This window comes from Lagenorhynchus albirostris, chromosome 9 (genome assembly GCF_949774975.1).
Source record: "Lagenorhynchus albirostris chromosome 9, mLagAlb1.1, whole genome shotgun sequence".
In the NCBI taxonomy this organism is placed as follows: Eukaryota; Metazoa; Chordata; class Mammalia; order Artiodactyla; family Delphinidae; genus Lagenorhynchus; species Lagenorhynchus albirostris.
In genome coordinates, this window is record NC_083103.1 from 7,958,197 (window position 1) to 7,976,101 (window position 17,905).

Consider the following 17,905-nt stretch of genomic DNA (forward strand, 5'->3'; position numbering starts at 1 on the left):
GGGAAGCGATCGAGACAGAGAAAGCGGCTTCGGCTGCGGCGGCTCGGGCGGCGGCCGCGGGGGACAAAGGGCGGGCGGATCGGCGGGGAGGGGGCGGGGCGCGGCCAGGCCAGGCCCGGGGGCTCCGCATGCTGCAGCTGCCCCCGGGCGCCCCCGCCGCCGCCCTCGCGTCGGAGCCGTGCGGAGCCGAGCTCACGAGCTAACCCGAGCCAGCGGCCCGGAGCCAGCCGGCGGGCGTCCCGGAGGCGGCGGCGCAGGGAGGGGCCCGACGCGCGCACGTGGCCCCGGCGGCCGCCATGGCGGACAGCGGCCCCGCAGGGGGCGCGGCGTTGGCGGCTCCGGCCCCTGGACCGGGGAGTGGCGGCCCAGGGCCCCGCGTCTACTTTCAGAGCCCCCCTGGGGCTGCAGGCGAGGGCCCGGGCGGCGCGGACGACGAGGGCCCAGTGAGGCGCCAAGGGAAGGTCACGGTCAAGTACGACCGCAAGGAACTACGGAAGCGCCTCAACCTGGAGGAGTGGATCCTGGAGCAGCTCACTCGCCTCTACGACTGCCAGGTGTGTCCCCCACCCTGCGCCGACACCCTAAAATCGGTTCCGATTCGGGCCGCTTGGGAACCCCACCTTGAGCCCGCCTGTCACCCGGAGTCAATGGGCGCTCCGCTTCCGCGCGCTCCCCAGCTCTCCGTACTCCCCGCCCCCAATGTATGCTCTTTCTTGTCTGACCTAAGTCACTCCTTTTTTATCTGCTGCCTTGGACAGGAGACTCGGGGCTTGTCTGGGCTGGCGGGGAAACGAGATCTACCTATTGCCTGCTAGCCTAGACTAGTTAAAAGGCGCTAGCTAGCCTGGGTGGTGGTGGTACGGGTCTTGCCTATTCTAATGGGCTAACCTGGAGCTCCATCTTGTCATGGGGGGGCAGGCTAGCCCACTCTCTGGGTTCTAGTTCTCCACCCTATGACTCCTTCCTTGATCAAATGGTGACTCAGTCCCCGGGGGGCAGGGTGGAGGAGTGGGCTTGCCCTGTGCTGCCTACCCTAGCGCAGCCCTGGGATGCAGCTGACTCCAGACCGGAGAGATGCTTCCTGGGGGGGGGGTGGCAGGCACCCCCTCCCTCAGCAAAGCATGGGCTCTTTGTTTCCCCTTTACCAGGCCTGGGTCCTTCCCACTGACCCCTCACCCTTCACTTCCTCCTCACTCCTGGGAAGCTGTGACAGGTGTTTGGGGGAGGGGAAGGGGCTGTGATGAGTTGGGACAGCTGGCCCCACCTGTGCTCTGGTTGAGATGGGGGGCCCGGAAGTTGGGGAGACACATCTGCAGGGTTCCTAGCCCAGGATCCCCAGCCCTAGCTGTCTGGCACCCAGGGTGCCCAACTGGCAGGGACAGGAAGCTCCCCCCCCATTGGGCAGTTTGCCTTGGCACAGGCCTGATCTGTTTTCTCCTCGGAGCAGCTGCCGCTGTCTGCTGGGCAAGAGGGCTGGCTCATTTGCAGTAGGGCAGGGGCCTCAGCCAGAGAGCCCCTCTCACACCCTCTCTCCCAACTCAGGCCCTTGTCTCTCCCTCCTCCCCCACCCCCACCCCAGGAAGAGGAGATCCCGGAGCTGGAGATTGACGTGGATGAACTCCTGGACATGGAGAGTGATGATACCCGAGCTGCCAGGGTCAAGGTGAGAGGGGTTGGAGGGCAGCAGGGCCAGGTCAGGGGAGCAGGGAATAGAGGGGTGCCTGGAGGCACTGCCCCGTGGGTAGGCAAGCCTCTGGAGCCAGGACTTCTTTGGTCTGAGTCAGCCAGCTCTGTGACCTTCCTGGGCTCAGCTTCTGGCTCCGTCAAATAGGGCCAGTGGTACTTGCCTAGCTGTTCAGTAGCTGTGGCATCTCCTGTGCCTCAGGGTGGCCCCAGTGCCTTGGAAGAGGGTATAGGTGAACTTTAGGCTCGTGTTCTTGAGACTCATAGTTATACTTTCCCCCCATGCCCCACTAGGAGCTGCTGGTTGACTGTTACAAACCCACTGAGGTAAGGAGGTGGTTTCCCCAGAGGGCGGGGTGAGGAGCCTGGGGTCCAGTCATCTTGGGTTCTGGTCTCCCTAATGTCCTCCCTCCCTCCAGGCCTTCATCTCTGGCCTGCTGGACAAGATCCGGGGCATGCAGAAGCTGAGCACACCCCAGAAGAAGTAAGGGTCCTCGACCCGGGTGAACGGTGGCTCCCACAGGACAATCGCCCCGCAACCTCGTAGCAACAGCAATACCGGGGGGCCCTGTGGCCAGGCCTGGTGCCATGCGCAGTGCTCCCCGTGCCCCTGACCCAGGGGCCTCTTCCCTGCCCCCTCAGTTTTCCATTTTTGGGGTTTTTTATTATTATTAAACTGACGGGACTTTTTGTGTTTTTATATTGACTGCGGCGCGGGCCCTTTAATAAAGCTAGGATACGCCTTTGGTGCAGTTAACAGGCTCGCCTGGTTTCTTTTAGGGGGGACACACTGCTCTACAACTGCTGCCAGCTCAGCTTCTCCCCAGGTGACCGCAGGCCTTGAGGGCCATGAAGCCATGGCGATACCCCAGTGCTGGCTCCCAGACCAGGATCTGGAAGCGGCTGGGGAGTGGGGAGGAGCCGTTGTTGCTGCTGGCAGGCAGGAATACTCCTTTTTCCCTCTGGACAAGGGCCACCAAGTCACCGAGGGCTTGGCCATCATGACCTCCATGCCACTGAGCCTACTAGACCCCAAGGCTCTGCAGCCAGGAAAGGAGAGGGAGGGATGGGGGGAGGATGAGGGAGAGGGAAGGCTGAAGCTGTGGTTTCTAAGTCTCCAGGGCCCACAAACAAACACAGGCTCACTTCGTGGGCTTTAAAGTTTTTTTTCTTTCTTTAAACAGTCTGGTCCCAGATGGGGGCCTCTCCCCCAGCCCTCCCCAGTTTGGCTACAGTTCTGAACGTCGCTCGATTTTGAGCAGCTCCACCTCGAACACCAAGGTTGCACCGCCTGCAAGGGAGAAGTGGGATCAGAATGAGAACCAGGGCCACAGGGAGATGGAATGGGTACAGGAGATGGGGGGCAGGAAGGTTTATTACCTGGAATCTTTGGGGGAGCTCCCCGCTCTCCGTACCCTGCAAAGATGCACAAGGAAAGTGAGCCGTGGCCAGGCAGTGAGGTGTTCTGCAGACAACCAGGCTGAAACCAAGCCTCTGCCCATCCCAGCATGAGGCCAGAAATGCAGAAGGTGTAATGGATTTGAGAGGGGGCTGTTAAAGGTCTTGTAGAGGGCAAAGAGTGGGCACCAGAGCCAAGCGTCCCAAGGGTCTTGCCCTGTCCTCACTGCTGGACACAACTAGACTTGGAAGTGGCATGTATTGAATGGATTGAGTGGACATCCGTGCAGAGACTGAACCAGCCTTCACCCTTACATAGATATAACCTTGAACTCCCTATCCCCATTCAGGAAGGGCCTCTTACCTAGCTCTGATGGGATCACCAGCTTCCGCTTTTCCCCCTCACACATCCTGTAGGACAATACATGTTCAGCATGTGGCAGCACCCAGGCTCCCTGCCCCCACCCCATACCTGGAGCTTGCCTCCCACAGTTCACCTCCTGGACCACAGCCATGGCCCCTCGACTCACCCTAGCAGCCCCTGGTCCCAGCCCTTGATGACCTGGCCCGTGCCCAGGGAGAAGACAAAGGGCTGGTTCTGGGGCAGGCTGCTGTCAAACTCTGTTCCATCTTCCAGCTTACCCTGTGAGACCATGGGAAGGCCAGTGAGGAGGAGGGTCTGCTCTGACACCCCCACCCCCAGGTGCTCTTCCCATCAAGGTGGCAGCCCACAGCACTGGCGGCCATAGTCCTAGAAAGGGACAGAACCTTGGGCAGCTCACAGTACATTGCACTGCTTGCTGGTGCCAACTGGGAGTAGACAGTTAAGAGCAAGATAGGATCATGCAAAGTAGATGAGGAGACTTGCCCAAGGTGACCCACCTTTTGGCAGACACACCTGGCTCCCAAGTCCTTTCTGGTCCCCGGAAGGCCCACCCACCCCCAAAAGCTCCACTTCCTCACCCACCGTGTAGTGCATGTGCAGGACGTCCCCTTTGCGTGATTTGATGGGACAGTGGTCTACCCGTTTCTTGACTCCGATCTGCAGCTTCCGTTTGCCCTCGGCCCCGGCGGCCGTGACCAGGGCGCTCAGGCAGATGGACAATACTGTCAGGACCCAGCTCAGCCTCATGTTTCTGCGGGGACAGACCCCGACCAACCAACCGGGGGAGAGGAACGGGAGGGCATGGAATACGGGCAAGTACCAGGAGGATTCCACCCCACCGTACCTTGCCTGCCCCTGGGGATCCCCTTGTCCCGTGTCACCGCCCCCTCCCCCAGGCTCCGCGGCCACACTTACCAGTCCAGGGAGAAGGGGGCTTGCCCGAGGACCCCAGCAGCGGGGGGAGGGGGTCAGGGGAGGCCACAGCAGCCAGGGTCCAGCCCCTTTGCTCACCCCCTGCCCTTCCGTCCCTCCCAGTCCCCAGCTCTGCTCTTCAATTCCCCCCTGTCCCTTTCCGCAAAGTCCAAACCCTATCTGGCTGCGCAGCAGTTGCCCCAACCGGGCGACCCCATTCACGCCACACCCAATTGCCTCCCGCCCAGCAAACCCACACCTCTGCGGCTGCCGCAGGGGGTCGGCCCCGAGGCACCCACACATCGCCACTGGGTGGCTCCGGGGAGCCCCTGTCCTCCGGGGGTACCCCCCAGGCTGGTCCTGTGCCTCCGCCCGAGGCGCCGCCCCAACTCTGAGCCCTCGGGGGCCTGCGGGGCACCCAGACTGGCCCCGTGTCGGGTGGCCGCCGAGCCCGCTCCACCCACACCACCTCTCCCGGGGGAGTTCTCGGCCTACCGCGCCCCCAGGCACGGCCACCACGGAGACCGCCCCCGCGTGGACGCCCCGGGCCATTACCTGGGCCTACCCCTTCGCTGGGCTCCTTAGCCCCACCCTTTAGAGGGCGTGGTTCCGCCCCCGGCCCTGTAGTCCCGCCCCCGACAGGACTAGACCCCTTTTCCTGAACTGTAGCCGCGCCACTCACCGGCTGAGGCCGCGCCCCCAGTGCCTGGGCTCCTTCCCCCTCGGTCTCCAAACCCGAGGCTCCTCCTTCCGCCTGTTCCAGCTCCTCCTCCAAGGGCCAGCCCCGCCCCCAGCCAGTCCTAGCCCCGCCCCCAGCCCTGGAGCTCACCAGTCCTAGCCCCGCCCCCAGCCCTGGAGCTCCGCCTTCCACTGGCACAAGCTCAGAGGTCCCACCCGTCTCCGTTCCACGTCCCGCCCCGACTCCCGGAGCCCCGCCCCGTGAGGCGTGAGAACCCTCCCCCTGCGGCATCCCCAGACAGCTCTGACCCCAACCCTCAATTCCCTCGTAACCTATCCCTTGTTGACACTCAGAGCCCCGGCCCGCTCCTGCCCCGCCTAATCCAGCCTGCCCCCTTGCACCCCGGCTCCCCACAGCCCGGGCTGTGGCCCCCGCTCACCTCCTCGCCGCGCCCCCGGAGTCAACCCCAGTCCTGCTGCCGTCTCTGCGCAGGCGCGTCATCGTTGCCACCAGACCCGGCCACGCCGCCCGCCCTCATTGGACCGTGCGAAACCCGCGGCCACACGCCCGCCTGGGCGGCCTTCTCTAGCTCCGCCCCCCGCGCCGCCATGTGACTTATGCGTCAGGTCCGGTGGCTCTGTAGTCCGTAAGGTTAGGTGAAAGTGACTTCTGAAAGGGCCGAAGGCACTTCCGGTCGAGGTGAAATTAAGGTCAGGTGGGCGCGGGTTCGCGGCGGGGGTCTTGAGACACCATTTTATGTCGCCCCCAGCCTCTCCTGTTTGCCCCTGAGCCTCTTCAGGATCCACAATCCTCAGTTGCCGTGGAAAGAGCCTGGCTTCAGAGTGAGCCCTGGGTTTGAATCCAGGGTCTGCCACCCATTGACAGGCTGTGTGACCTTGAGCAAGTTCCTTGGCCTGGTAACTCGGGCTTGATAACATCCACCCCGCAGGGCCCCTGTAGGATCGCTGCAAGTGATGTGCACTGCCAGGCCCTGGTCCACGGCGAATGCTCTCTCCCCTTTTTCTCTCCCAGTGTACAGGCCTGCCTCTACCTGCTGCACAATGACCCCTGAATCACGACTGTAATGGTCTGGCTGGGTCCGTTCCCCAACCGGACTTATTTCCAGGCACCACAGCACCCAGGAGTGAACATCTGTCCATTGAAGTAATGAACCTGCAGTTGGGAGGCAGATAAGCCTAAGTTGAGTGTTAGGGAGAGAGTCGACCTGAGGTCAAATCCCCAGGTCAGTCAGAGTTTTCGAGCCTATTTCCTCAACTGAAAAAGGAAGATTACAACACTCAGAGTTGAGGACTAGGCGAGAAGGCACATACGAAGCAGTGTGCACGCTGGGCAGGCTTAAATGGCCTTGGGAGGTGGTAGCTACTGTCCCTAACCCTCATCTGTCTCACTCTAATTGAGCTCTGGCATTTTGGGTGACAGAATAGCTGAGAAAATTATTTGAAAGTAGCAATCACTGTCAGGAATTGTCTCTTCTGGTTTAACCCCACTCTTGGTTTGGGCCCAACAAGATCACGACCCCACCCTCTAACACTTCAGAGAAGGCCTCCATTAGGGGAGCTGCTTTGGCTTAACCTCTGCCATGAATGTTCTGTCTCGATGGGGCAAAGCACTGGTGCCCAAGGTTGCCCTTCAGTTCACCCCCTCATCACTCAGACCCAGGGGCACTGAAGGTTACAGGCCGAAAGCTGGCCACTGAGCTTGGGCTGGGTCAGATAAAGGTCAGAGGAGTCCCAAGCAGCGCCTGAGGAGGGGAGCCCAAGGTGCAAGGGAGGCGAGAGTGGAGAAGACCGTGTGGCTGGGGTGAGCGGAGCCCACCGACCACAGACCTCTGGTGCTGCCTCCCTTTCGGGGATGTGGGAGTGAGGTGAGGGCAGACCAGGTGCGTGACCTTCAAGTTAAGCTACCGGGAGCAAAAAGCTGCAAACACAGAGTGTAACCCGGCAGGGAAGATGAGTGTTCTTTCCTATTACGTGACTCTCTTTTTTGGAGCCCAAGGGCCCAGACCACAGTAATCATCAGTTCCCTCCGTGCGCACATGTGGGAACTGAGCCTCAGAAAGGGAGGCAGTGACAACCAAGGTCATTCAGCAGATCTGGGTCCCATCTCAAGCTCACTGGCCCTCTCCTTCCAGAAAGGAACCCTTGTAATGAGCAGAGGGGCAGGGACTCCCCAGGGCCTGCTAGCACAACATGAACGTGAAGGATGCACGATTCTGGCTCTGTGACCTGTTGTGGGGCCTTGGGCCTCATCTCCTCTAAGCTCCATGTCTAGGAGGCAGTGTGACGCAGACATTCATGTCCAAACCAGCCAGCCCGGACAGTGACAAACAGTGACACAGGCAGGGACAGTTCCTTCTATCTCTTTTATCGGGACTGGGGTTCACAGTTCTTGTACTGAAGCCCAACTCTCATTTTTTTGTAGAGGACCAGGGTCTTCTTAGTGAGGGGGTGGAGGAGCCAGTTGTAAGATGCTCACTTGCACAAGGTGGTTAAAAACTGAGCCGGGACCCCATTCTCTCCCAAGATGGTACATGACCCCTCGTGCTGCCTCCAGGTCTCTTCATCCAACTCTGTCCACTTTGTTGGACGGCAGCCTCAGAGAGACAAGGGGCAGTTGGAAAGCCCTCTGAGAGGCCCAGGTCCTGCAGGAGCTTCCGCCCAGGTTGAGGTCTTGGGGACTGGACTGTTCTCACCAGGATGCCCTCTTGTTGCCCTCTGGGCAGGCCTGCGAGGCAAGTGGCCCCACGGAGTTTGAAAAGCAATGTATCACCTTCGCAGCTTCCGGCACCTGAAAAAGGAAGAAGGGGTCTGTTCATGCTGGCACAGCTCAGCCCTTGCTCCTCTAGACTCACCCACTTCTTAGCTTCTGTGAACCTCATTCTCCCCTAACACTCCTGGGAAGCCCCAGCTGGCCTGGTCCACAGGACGCCACCCCATGGCCCCGCTGTGGAAAGGAGGGGTGGTGAGAAGCAACTTGGACAAGGGTGGACCAGCGTTCCACCACATCCCCTGGCCTCTTGGAGCACATAAGGTGGAACAAACTCTACCACAGGGGTTTCTGGGAAGGCTCAGAGCCTTGCAAACTGGAAGGCTGTCTTTCTCTTTTCTACACCCGGCGATGTTACGTCTTCCAGGACATCTCTAACCTCTCAAAGACAACGTCAGGGGGCCCTCACCACAGGTCTTGGCTTGACTTCCTGTGTTGGCATCACGTGCCCTCGTGTCTGACTCCGCATCAGAATGTGAGCCTTGTTTATGCGGACCCCAGTGCCAGCAGGCGCCTGGCCAATAGTTCAGCACACTCAAAGCTTCCCCTTCCCTGGCTCTTCTCCCACCAGCAGGCTCACTGGGACCTGCTCCAGGATGGCACCTTGACGCCACACCCGACTCCTCACCTGCAGGTGTCTGGGTTGAGCTCTAAGCCCCGCCCTTGACAACGGAGGAAGCTGCGGCGTCGGCAGCGGCAGCGGCAGGTCCGGGGGTCAGGGCGCTGGCGGCGCTGGGGGCAGCGTGGGCAGAGGGGCCTGGGGCTGGAGTGGGATGGGTGATGTCAGCTGGGGAGGGTGCTCCGGGGGCAGGGTCCCAGCCCGGAACAGAGCGGGGCTGGGGACGGTGGTGGGGAGTGGAAGCCCTAGGAGGAGAAGCAACATGTCTCGGGTGAGAAGTAAGAGTCTTCCCGGGAGCTGGGGTTGGGGAAGAGCATATAGTCTTGGGGAGCAGAGGAAAAGGGGAGAGGGGGACACGAGTGGGAGGAGAAGGCGGGGGACCACAACTTCCTGACACACTCTTACACCCCCCGCCCCACCCACACATTACATTCTGGGTGCTGGGCCTGGGCTCCAACCCCACCTCAGCAAGAGCCCAAGACTCACCTGTCCAGCTTCACAGCACTCTCTCGTTTTTTTGGTCTGAAAAGTAAGAGAGACAGACAGAGACAAGGAAAAAGAGGATCAGGAAGCCAAGCATCCTACTCTCTCACCCTAGATCCCAGGCCTACCCGGCTATACTCTTGGAAACCCGGTCCCCGCTGTGGTGTACCACCACACCTAGCACCCCCCAAGCCTCGTCTCTGCGAACTCAGGAGTGGGGCCTGGCTGGCACCTGCATTCACACTGGCTGTGTTCTTCCAGGGACATCTCCCCCAGCTGACTGCTTGGGTACCGGATCATGAGGATCTGTGCTCAGAACAGGGAGAGAGACCGTCAGAGAGAGAGGAAAGGGACGCTCCATGGGCTGGAGAAATGAGAATACCTTGCCCACCAGCCAGGGCTCTGGTTGCCACCCTCTCAGTCCCCAGAACGCTAGCATCCAGCCAGGCACACTCCACCTGCCCCATACCTGCATTCGGACTTGGTGCTGCCCAGTGGGCACACACTCCAGGCCGTCGTCAGGGCAGCAGCCGCCACAGCGCTGCACCGTCACGCAGCTGGGCACCAGTTGCTTGGCCACAGTGCCCATGAGCTCCATGGTCAGGGGCACCACAACCTCCCGCGGCTGGCAGGTGGCACGAGCATACACGTCTATCCATGACACCACTGGGGGCAGATGCGTAAGGGTTAAGTCCCCACTGGGTTTCCTGCAGCTGCTCCCTGGTTCCCCTACCCCTGCGCCCAGAAGCTGTTCTCCTTAGTTCTCGTGTCACAGCCACCCTCCACTAGCCCCCACTTCTGCCTTCCCAATTTGTCTTCCCTGTCCTGTTCATCCAGAACCCAGGAACCCCCCTGCCTCAATCTCCTCTTCTGTGAAATGGGCAGAATAAGAGTTTGCATCTTACAGAGGACTGTGATTACACAAGATGAGGAATACACAGAGTCTGGAATCAGGACTGGAAGAAAAGGTTCTTAGTGCTGGCTAGTAGAAAGTTCCTATTGTTACTATTACCTTTCTTCTGATGACCAGGGGCATCAGGCTGGGAGACCGGGCCCTGCAGGAGAGAAGAAACCTGGACCCAAGGTGCACTCCAGGAAGGGCTAGCCCTGTCGCTGGCCCCAGGGCTCTGCCCTTGCAGTCAGGAGGCTTATTTCCAGACTACTCTGTTCCTGGGGCCACTCTAGCTTTACCTGTCCTCTCCAGGCCACCTGGGACCTGGGACCTGCCCTGGCTACAACCCCCCAGGCACGCTCTGCCGGCAGCGTCGAACCTCCAAGCCCAGGGACCGGGCTTGTTCTCGAGGCCACAGATCAAGAGGGGGCACAGTGAGCGCCGAACCGCGTCCTGCAGGCACCGAGGCGGCCCCGCCCCCGGCTGCGCCCTGGGGACGGGGTGGGGCGGGGGAGTGGCCCCGGAGTTGGGCCGGCGGGCGGGCGGGAGGGACGCCTCCCGGGGGATGCCCGGGCCGGGCTCCCGAGACGCCCCCGTCCGAGGCCCGACCCCGCGGATCCCCGAGAACCCGGCCGCTCCGCGCCTCCCCACTTCCGCCAACCTTGAGAGAGGGCACGGCGGGCGGGCGGGTTGTCGCGGACGCACGTACCTGGGCGGGGGCCAGCTGCAGGAGCGCGGCGAGCAGCAGGCGGCGGAGCAGGGGGCTCATGGTGCCCGCGGGGGCCGCGCGCCGGGGGCGCCCGCATCGCCCTAGCCCGGCGGCGCGGGGGGCGGCGGCAGCCAGAGCCCCATGGCGCGGGCCCGGGAGCGGCGGGCGGGGGCCGGGCGCGGTGGGCGGCTCCTCCGCGGCCCCCTCCCGAGCCCTGGGCGCAGGCAGCGCAGCGCAGCGCAGCGGCGGCGGCGGCCGGAGGAGCCGGGCGGGCGGGCGGCCGGTGGTGGCGGCGGCGGGCGGCGGGGACGGCGGGGACGGTGGGGACGGCGGGGACGGCGGGGGGCCGGGCCCGGGCTGGCGGGCGGGCGGCTCATGTGACCCAGACACGCGCTCCCCACCGGGCCGCGGGGCGGGGGCGGGGTGGGGGAGGGGGGGCGAGGCCGCCGGCGGGGCCCGCCCCCTCTACACACACCCCACCTCCTGCCGCAGCAGGGGAAAGGGGACGCACCGCCCAGGGGGCCGGGCTCCCGGGTTGCCGCCGCCAGAACCCGGAGGGCGGGGCCCGGGCCGGGGGCTCTGGGCCTGTAGGAGCGAGCCAGACAAGAGCTCTGAGAATCACTTTATTGCACGCGTTTTGGGGAGTGGGGTGTGCCAGAAGGGAGCACACCGCAGGCCCCATCCAAGGTGTGCTCTCCAAGGTGAACGGCTCAGGGGCTGGGGCCGGGGGGCACGATCCCGGGGCCTTGAGGAGGCCCGGGTGGTGGCTGCAGCTGCTGCCCCAGCCGTTGCTCCTCCTGGAGCCTGGCTCTGTTGGCCCTGCAGGGGAGAGCGCCTGGTGGTCAGGTTGGGATCCTGGAGGGTGGTGCCAGGACAGTGAGGAGAGGGCAGGAAAGAGCTGGGACAGACCTGGCCCGGGCCCGAGTGTCATTGTAGATGGCTGTGATGATCCGATCCTTTTCATCCATGAAGCTACGATGCATCTGCTCCAGCTTCCTGCAAGGGGGTTACAACCGACTCTGGGAATCCCCAATCCCCGCTGTCTCCCAAGTCCCACCCCCCTCTACCCCACTTGAGGGTCTCACAGCTTTACACTTGTGGGGACCTCAGCTAACTGCCTGTGCTAGATGAGGAAAGGGGCACAGAGTAGCTGGTTCTTGTCCAGGGCCTAATGGCGACCCAGGTCCCTGACTGTCCTGAAGGTGGTGACAGCAGCTCTGTCATGGAGGTCCTTAAAGGCGACTAGAAAGGTTTGTTCATCTAACTCCATCACTGAACTAGGCACACTGCTAGCAGTGTGCACCAGCCTTTAGGTGTCTTTGCTATCAAGCCTCAGTGGCAATGGCACGCATGAGAGAGTGGCAGGAAAACAGCAACTACCAAACAAATGAAGACAGTTTCTGGTGAGGCCCAGTTCAATGCATTTCCTTCTTGTGCAGGATTTTGGTTGGCTCCAGCACTCTCTGGCAACCAGCACCAAGATTTAAATTCAAATTATAAAAAACTGAAAATGACATTAGCCCTTAGTGCAGAGCTGCCTTTGCTAAATAAGACGAGACTCTATTTCATGCAGTTCTTAGCTTGAGAGACACAAGGGTGCAGGCCACAGGGGTGGTATGGATGGATGGCTGACACTGGGCTTCACCCACCCTCCTGCCCTCTGCCCATCACCCTAGGGGGACGCGCACCTGAAGGCAACATAGTGCAGGCCCATGCCTGCCAGCATGATCAGGAGGCAGTACCCCAGCACCCGCCGGTTGTGCTTGTGCTGCTGCTGCCTTGACTCTGGTCCCTGAGGCCTCACTTCATGAAACTGGGCCCAGTATTTTGCATTGGGGGGTGCCCAGGAGCTGCTGGGAGGTAGAAGAAGGGACAGTGTAAAGACGGGGCTCCCCAGGAGACTTGGGGGTGCCAAGCTGGGGGCAGGACTACTGTACCTGTGTGCCTGATGAGCAGACCTGGGATGGGCTGTGGTTCCTGGACACTTTGGGGAAGCTGCCGAGCGGAGCTGGTGGTCATAGCTGCGGCGGCTCTGCTCATGGCTCAGCACTTGGTACGCTTCACTCAGCTCCACAAAGCGGCTGTGCAGGGCTGGGTTCCTGGGGTCCCGGTCAGGGTGCAGCTGGGATGGGGCAGGACTCCCCTCATCTCCCTTCCCATGACCTATCCTGATAATATCCTCCCTCATATCATACCCAGAGGCCCTCCCTGGGCAGTGACCCTCACTCTCAGGCCTGCACATCCCTCTAGAAGACCAGAGAGTCAGGAAGCACAAACTCCTGCCCCCTCCCCTTGTTCAAGCCCTCCCCACCTGCTGCCTGGCTCTCATTGGATGCCCTGGTCCCAGCTTTCTCAAGAGCAGGCAGGTCAAGAGAACCAAGCCCAGCCCATCAGACAGGACTCCTGGCTCCTGCCCCACAGCCTTTCCTTCCACCCGGCCAGACCTCTCCCCTTGGGGCAGCTCCCCCTCCCTGTGAATGCTAAGGGAATGTGCACCGGCCAGAGTGAGCCTCTCAGCTCCATTCCTGAGAATTTGGAGCGGACCCCATCTGGCTCAGACTTCCCTTCCCCCACTCCACTTAAGACCACTGGTACCTCTTTAGACTTGGAGAAGAAAGCTCGTTTAACTTCTTCAGCGCTGGCACCGGGATGCACCCCCAACAGTTCATAGTAGTTACTGGGGCCAGACCTGTGGAGAGAGGCCCAAACCTGCAGGGGCTAAGGAAAACACAGAGGATACCCCTTCCCTGCCCGTCCCAGCCCCGCTGGACCACACCCTTCAACTCAGCATCCAGATGCTGAGGGGGCTGAGGCAGGTGCCAAGGGAGATCTCGAAATCATCCCTCCCTTTTTGAGTATTCCAGGTAAGGGGCAGATCAGATTGTCTCAAAGTGTAGTTTTCAGACCCCTTGCATCAGAAACGCCTGAAAAGCATGTTTTAAAAAATAGATTCTTGAGGCCCACCTCATTCCTGCAAATCAGGATCTCCAGAGCAGCGCCCAGGAATCTGCAGTTTTGTAAGCTCCCCACACCCCGCCTGGGTTATGCACAGCGACGCTTGACAACCACCTGAGTTGTGGAATGTGCATTGGGTTTGGTTGGGCTCAAATTCCAGATGTGCCACTTAACTCTCTGTATGACCTTGGGGGGTCATCCTTTAATCTCTGATCCTGTGCCCTCTCAGCAGTGAAGGTGAGGGTAATCTGACAAGCCTGTAAGGCGCCTGACGCAGCGTAAGAGATCACGACTATCCCAGCACCTAGACTATCCCGGCATCTAGCGCAGGGCCTAGAATTGGGCAGGCCAGCCACAAAAACCTACTGAACGACCGGGCCCGGCCCCAGGCGCCCGACTCACCGCTGCCGGGCGGCCGCTGCGAAGAACCGAGTGGGAGGGTTGTGGGGCCACAGCCGGCGCAGGCGCAGGGGCAGCATGAAGGCGGGCGGGCAGCTGGTGAAAGGTCACAAAGAACAGTGGGATGGGAGCAGACTTCAACCACTGCAGCGGGGATGAGGGGTGGGGGTGGGGGGCAGAGGGAAGGGGCCTGGCCCCGTTGAGATGCAAAGGAAAACCGAAGCAGGCCCGGGGACTCAGGGGCGGGTGGAACCTCCCTGCTGAAGACCAAACCCCAATGTCCTGGCCCTGTCCCCGCCTCTGACCCGGGCGTCTGTACAACCAGCCCCGGACGCCGAGACCCCCTTCCCACCCTGGGAGCTCGGGGGGCGGGTGCAGGAAGAGCCACACCAAGCCCCGCCCCCCTTCACTCACAGACCCCTCGGCGGCCGCCGTTTCCGGCTCCTATTCAGGCCCCGCCTCCATACTCTCATTGGCGTAGACACCCAGACCACGCCCACAGGCCTGAGGGTGCGGAACATTGGCGAAGCCCCGCCCCCGCACATCCATTGGCCTTTGACGCCTCGGATCCACCCATCGAGACAGCAGCCCGGGGACTTGCAGAAAGGCGCCAGCGCCCGCCGGGGGAGGCTGCGGCAGAGGGCCTGACCCTCAGTGAGGCTTTCGGCTCAGCCCCCGTTGCTCTGTTCCCTCGGACATGGCTGTTACTCCGCTCTGCAGCGAGACGCGTTTCACAAAGCAGTTTCCACCCCATAATCGGCCTGGAACTTCACCGGAGCCTGGCAAGGGGGCACAGCCCTCAGCTTACAGAGGGGAAAACTGAGGCTGGGCCTTTTTTCCCCCCAAGTCACTTGTCCTGTCTCTCTCAGCCACCCCGGCCCCTCTCTCTGTCTCACGGAAACAGCAGACGCCAACGGAATCCAAGAATAGAGTCCTTTATTGTCTTCCGAGCTGTGGTGATAGGGCTGGGGACTCTAGGGCGACTTAGGTGGAACTTTCCTGGAATTCGTTGTAGAGGAAGATGGCGCCTTTGGCTGAGGGGCAGAGCTCGGCCCACATTTCAGTCTCCTGCAACCTCCTCACACTCTGTGGGAAGACAGCGAGACCCAAACATTCCGACCTCGGGTTTCTTGCAGGAGCTGTGCCCACAGTTCTGGCCCTCTCCCTTGGGCTGAGGACATCCCCAATGAGGTCTTGTGCCTCTGGAGGGAAGCTCTGAGAGATGTGGGAGGCCCCTCTGACCCAGGCCCAGGAGACAGACATGCATCACCAGGCCTCTGCAAGCCCCAACCCAGCTCCTTGTCCAAATGAGACACACTTTGCCACCTCAAACCTGTGTCTCCACAAAGATGATTCCTGTGGATTCGTGGGCCTCAGGTCCCCCACTCGTGTAGTGCTTCCTCACCTGCTCAGAAGTCAGGCTGCACCTGGACAAGGATGTGAGAGTGGCCTGGTGAGTGCTTAGACCCTGTAAGGTCCCTGTGGAGTCCCCGCTGCCTCAGCCATGCCGCTCAACCACCCACCTACTCCAGGACCCAGGACCCTGCCTCCCAGAGCTCACTCACTGGACGTAGAACTCAGCACTGGCACGGCCGGCACTGGTCTCATTGCAGGCAATGCCCAACAGCAGCGGCTGGCTCAGGGTGAGCAGCGGCAGGTTCACCTGGGGCCAGGCGTACCACCTGTCAGTGCCCACTGCCCACATCCCTGCCCCTCTCAATGAAGAACAGCATGTTACCCTTGTACAGCATTTTACAGTGTGTAGTTCAAGTGCCCAGAATCACAGAATGTCAGATCTTGGGCATGTTCATTTCACATCGGAAAACCACAACGGGAGAGATGGAACAGTTAGCCCAGGGTCACCCTAGGGAAGTCAATTTAGTAACTGGGGACTTCCCTGGTGACACAGTGGTTAAGAATCAGCCTGCCAATGCAGGGGACACGGGTTCGATCCCTGGTCCGGGAAGATCCCACATGCTGTGGAGCAACTAAGCCCGTGCGCCACAAATATTGAGCCTGCGCTCTAGAGCCCACGAGTCACAACTACTGAGCCCACATGCCACAACTACTGAAGCCCATGCGCCTAGAGCCTGTGCTCCTCAACAAGAGAAGCCATGGCAATGAGAAGCCCGCGCATTGCAACGTAGAGTAGCCCCCGCTTGCCTCAACTAGAGAAAGCCTGTGCACAGCAACGAAGACCCGACGCAGCCAAAAATAAATAAATAAAATTTTAAAAAGTAATTGGGACTCCCATTTACTCCTCTTCTCAACAAACCTGGCGGGAGTAGGCAAGACATTTATTATTGTCCCCATTGTAAAGAGGAACACAGAGACGAGGCACACAGAGGTGAGGGTTAGAATTCCACTCCAAGTGTGTCTAGCTGCAAAGCCGAGCTCTTTGCTCAATGCCAGATGCCTGGGAATTCCCTGGCGGGCCAGTGATTAGGACTCCACACTCTCACTGCCAAGGGCCTGGTTTCAGTCCCAGGTCAAGGAACTAAGATCCCACAAGCCACGTGAGGCAGCCAAAAAAAAAAAAAAAAAAAAAAAAAAGCCAGATGCCTACAGACACTCCTGCCATCCCAGACCTGTGAAATTCTGGATTGTTCTATCCCCTCCCTCCTTGCCCACCACTCTGTCCCACCTGCCTCTCACTCACCTCATCACAGATCTCCTGAAGGACACTGGAGAAGAGCTCATGCACCACCAGCTCCCCAGGGAGGTTGATGTGCAGGGGTCTGCCACCTGGGCACAGGGCCTGTAAGAGGTCAGGCTCAGCCCCTGCTCCCCTCTTCTCGCCCTGCTTTTCCCCACACTCACTGGCCCTGAGGGCCTGGTTGGGCACAGAGTGAGAGCCTTGGTGATCCCCTGACCCAGGCCCTGTTTTTCCAGATGGAAAACCACAGGTCCAGCTAGGTCCTCCATCCCTACCCCCACCCCCAATTCCCTAACTTCCCATGGGTCTGGGGCAGGATTCAGCAGGGAGGCTGAGAGGCTGCCCTGAGCGGAGACTTTCGGATAAGCATCAGGCCAACTCCCCCTTTAAGGGATGAAGAAAACAAAGCCGAGCTCTCTGGGTCTTTGTGCCTTTGCGCCCAGCCTGGCATCTCACCTGAGGCTCAGGGTGCCCACCGGGCACGTCCACTAGCCCAGGTGCCTCAGCCACCTGCCCAGAGCGGCGCAGGAAGACAAGGAAGTCGTCAGCAGTGGCCAGTGCAGCGCCCACCCCTAAGGGGTCCGCCAGGTAGGCTTGCTTGTCACCCCAGTCGGTGGCCCCCTGCTGTCGCAGCCAGGCAGCTGAGCTGGCCCAGTTGGTGCCCAGGAAGTCTCGATAGGAAGTAAGGCCCAGGCACAGGTGCAGCTGTGGCCCCGGCGAGCCAGTGGGCACCAGGGTGGCAGAGTGCAGGCGGAACTTGGGGGCGTCAAAGAGCCAGGGCTGGGCCTGAAGCCGGCTCTCCCAGACTGCGGTGATGGCCTTGTCCCCTCCTGGCAGTGGGCGACGGTCGTAGGCAGGGCTCAGCTCAGCCCGTACCTGCTCCTCAGGCAGCCCCCCCGGGGGGCATTGCAGCAGCAGGGACACCTCAGGGTCCATGATCTGGATAGGGCAGTTCTGGGGGAGGGCAGAGCCAGGCCTGTCACCCCGGGGGACCCACAGCCACCCTTGGACCCGACAGCTGGCCCCCTCTGCCACAAACCTCCTGAGGGTACTCCCAGCCCTTCTGCACCCCCCTGACCCCTCCCTGGGCTGTAAAACGTCTTATCATCCCAGCAAGAGCTCCGAGGCTCCTGCTACCAGACATCCCTGAGACTCCCGGGCATCCCTACGACTCAGAGGTCCTGGGTCCTGTCACCCCCTAATGCCTCTGTCTCCCCAAACCAAAACTCTTGCCTTCAACCCCTGATGCGGCGGTACCCTTCCCAGGGTCCGGAAGCTCCAGGCTGCAGCCGGCAATCACCTGCCTACTCTCCTCGCAGGCTCCGCCTCTTTCCCCCGGAGCGGAAGT

General features: G+C 61.2%; 5 protein-coding genes across 24 annotated transcripts; 1 reads left to right on the forward strand and 4 right to left on the reverse strand.

Moving 5' to 3' along the window:
* Positions 1–128: 128 nt before the first annotated feature.
* Positions 129–2,440, forward strand: PPP1R14B (protein phosphatase 1 regulatory inhibitor subunit 14B). The gene is given in 6 exon segments (XM_060158814.1): positions 129–168; positions 171–271; positions 273–554; positions 1,580–1,663; positions 1,978–2,010; positions 2,103–2,440. Coding segments are annotated over 6 exon segments (609 nt in total). The 3' UTR covers positions 2,172–2,440.
* Positions 2,441–2,833: 393 nt separating this feature from the next.
* Positions 2,834–5,654, reverse strand: FKBP2 (FKBP prolyl isomerase 2). Of its 6 annotated transcripts, none has more exons than XM_060157628.1 (6): positions 5,497–5,654; positions 4,049–4,217; positions 3,612–3,724; positions 3,446–3,492; positions 3,064–3,099; positions 2,834–2,974 (listed from the first exon to the last, which is right to left on the reverse strand). In XM_060157628.1, exons 1-6 carry the CDS (start codon positions 5,556–5,558, stop codon positions 2,913–2,915), a joined length of 489 nt encoding a protein of 162 aa, XP_060013611.1. In that variant the 5' UTR covers positions 5,559–5,654; the 3' UTR covers positions 2,834–2,912. The 6 variants fall into 6 exon arrangements, 5 of the variants coding, with proteins under 5 accessions (XP_060013611.1, XP_060013613.1, XP_060013614.1 ...); XM_060157630.1 differs by lacking the exon at positions 5,497–5,654 and adding an exon at positions 5,061–5,183; XM_060157631.1 differs by lacking the exon at positions 5,497–5,654 and adding an exon at positions 4,934–5,034.
* A 1,772-nt stretch (positions 5,655–7,426) lies between these two features.
* Positions 7,427–10,699, reverse strand: VEGFB (vascular endothelial growth factor B). 5 transcript variants are annotated; one of them, XR_009542337.1, is made up of 8 exons: positions 10,548–10,699; positions 9,959–10,001; positions 9,416–9,612; positions 9,179–9,252; positions 8,950–8,985; positions 8,473–8,708; positions 7,941–8,021; positions 7,427–7,865 (listed from the first exon to the last, which is right to left on the reverse strand). XR_009542337.1 is itself a non-coding variant. In XM_060158816.1 (8 exons), exons 1-8 carry the CDS (start codon positions 10,605–10,607, stop codon positions 7,844–7,846), a joined length of 648 nt encoding a protein of 215 aa, XP_060014799.1. In that variant the 5' UTR covers positions 10,608–10,699; the 3' UTR covers positions 7,427–7,843. The 5 variants fall into 5 exon arrangements, 4 of the variants coding, with proteins under 4 accessions (XP_060014799.1, XP_060014802.1, XP_060014800.1 ...); XM_060158816.1 differs by having other exon boundaries at positions 8,473–8,607; XM_060158819.1 differs by lacking the exon at positions 10,548–10,699 and adding an exon at positions 10,138–10,476 and having other exon boundaries at positions 8,473–8,607.
* A 457-nt stretch (positions 10,700–11,156) lies between these two features.
* On the reverse strand, positions 11,157–14,461 carry DNAJC4 (DnaJ heat shock protein family (Hsp40) member C4). 9 transcript variants are annotated; one of them, XM_060158820.1, is made up of 7 exons: positions 14,316–14,461; positions 13,905–13,997; positions 13,143–13,256; positions 12,485–12,715; positions 12,236–12,400; positions 11,457–11,543; positions 11,157–11,366 (listed from the first exon to the last, which is right to left on the reverse strand). In XM_060158820.1, the coding sequence occupies exons 1-7, from the start codon at positions 14,444–14,446 to the stop codon at positions 11,258–11,260; spliced, it is 930 nt and encodes a 309-aa protein (XP_060014803.1). In that variant the 5' UTR covers positions 14,447–14,461; the 3' UTR covers positions 11,157–11,257. The 9 variants fall into 9 exon arrangements, with proteins under 9 accessions (XP_060014803.1, XP_060014806.1, XP_060014805.1 ...); XM_060158823.1 differs by having other exon boundaries at positions 12,236–12,397; positions 12,485–12,669; positions 13,143–13,236; positions 14,316–14,437; XM_060158822.1 differs by having other exon boundaries at positions 12,485–12,669; positions 13,143–13,236; positions 14,316–14,437.
* A 359-nt stretch (positions 14,462–14,820) lies between these two features.
* Positions 14,821–17,890, reverse strand: NUDT22 (nudix hydrolase 22). Of its 3 annotated transcripts, none has more exons than XM_060158830.1 (6): positions 17,791–17,890; positions 17,014–17,511; positions 16,561–16,659; positions 15,467–15,564; positions 15,235–15,328; positions 14,821–14,987 (listed from the first exon to the last, which is right to left on the reverse strand). In XM_060158830.1, the coding sequence occupies exons 2-6, from the start codon at positions 17,491–17,493 to the stop codon at positions 14,886–14,888; spliced, it is 873 nt and encodes a 290-aa protein (XP_060014813.1). In that variant the 5' UTR covers positions 17,494–17,511; positions 17,791–17,890; the 3' UTR covers positions 14,821–14,885. The 3 variants fall into 3 exon arrangements, with proteins under 3 accessions (XP_060014813.1, XP_060014814.1, XP_060014815.1); XM_060158831.1 differs by having other exon boundaries at positions 15,228–15,328; XM_060158832.1 differs by having other exon boundaries at positions 15,220–15,328.
* Between the last annotated feature and the right edge of the window lie 15 nt (positions 17,891–17,905).

Coding starts and splice junctions, on each gene's coding strand:
- FKBP2 (XM_060157627.1), bottom strand. CDS start 4,930: ATGGCCCGGGGCGTCCACGCGGGGGCGGTCTCCGTGGTGGCCGTGCCT. Junction 4,218..4,637: donor CCCCTGCGGCAGCCGCAGAG/GTGTGGGTTTGC, acceptor CTGTCCCCGCAG/AAACATGAGGCTGAGCTGGG. Junction 2,975..3,063: donor AGCTCCCCCAAAGATTCCAG/GTAATAAACCTT, acceptor TCTCCCTTGCAG/GCGGTGCAACCTTGGTGTTC.
- VEGFB (XM_060158816.1), bottom strand. CDS start 10,607: ATGAGCCCCCTGCTCCGCCGCCTGCTGCTCGCCGCGCTCCTGCAGCTG. Junction 8,608..8,949: donor AGTGCTGTGAAGCTGGACAG/GTGAGTCTTGGG, acceptor ATCCCACTCCAG/CCCCAGGCCCCTCTGCCCAC. Junction 7,866..7,940: donor GAGAATGAGGTTCACAGAAG/CTAAGAAGTGGG, acceptor TTCCTTTTTCAG/GTGCCGGAAGCTGCGAAGGT.
- DNAJC4 (XM_060158820.1), bottom strand. CDS start 14,446: ATGTGCGGGGGCGGGGCTTCGCCAATGTTCCGCACCCTCAGGCCTGTG. Junction 13,257..13,904: donor GCAGCGGCCGCCCGGCAGCG/GTGAGTCGGGCG, acceptor TAGCCCCTGCAG/GTTTGGGCCTCTCTCCACAG. Junction 12,716..13,142: donor TCTTCTCCAAGTCTAAAGAG/GTACCAGTGGTC, acceptor GGATATTATCAG/GATAGGTCATGGGAAGGGAG.
- NUDT22 (XM_060158830.1), bottom strand. CDS start 17,493: ATGGACCCTGAGGTGTCCCTGCTGCTGCAATGCCCCCCGGGGGGGCTG. Junction 16,660..17,013: donor GTGGGCACCCTGAGCCTCAG/GTGAGATGCCAG, acceptor GACCTCTTACAG/GCCCTGTGCCCAGGTGGCAG. Junction 14,988..15,234: donor TCATCTTTGTGGAGACACAG/GTTTGAGGTGGC, acceptor GTCTTCCCACAG/AGTGTGAGGAGGTTGCAGGA.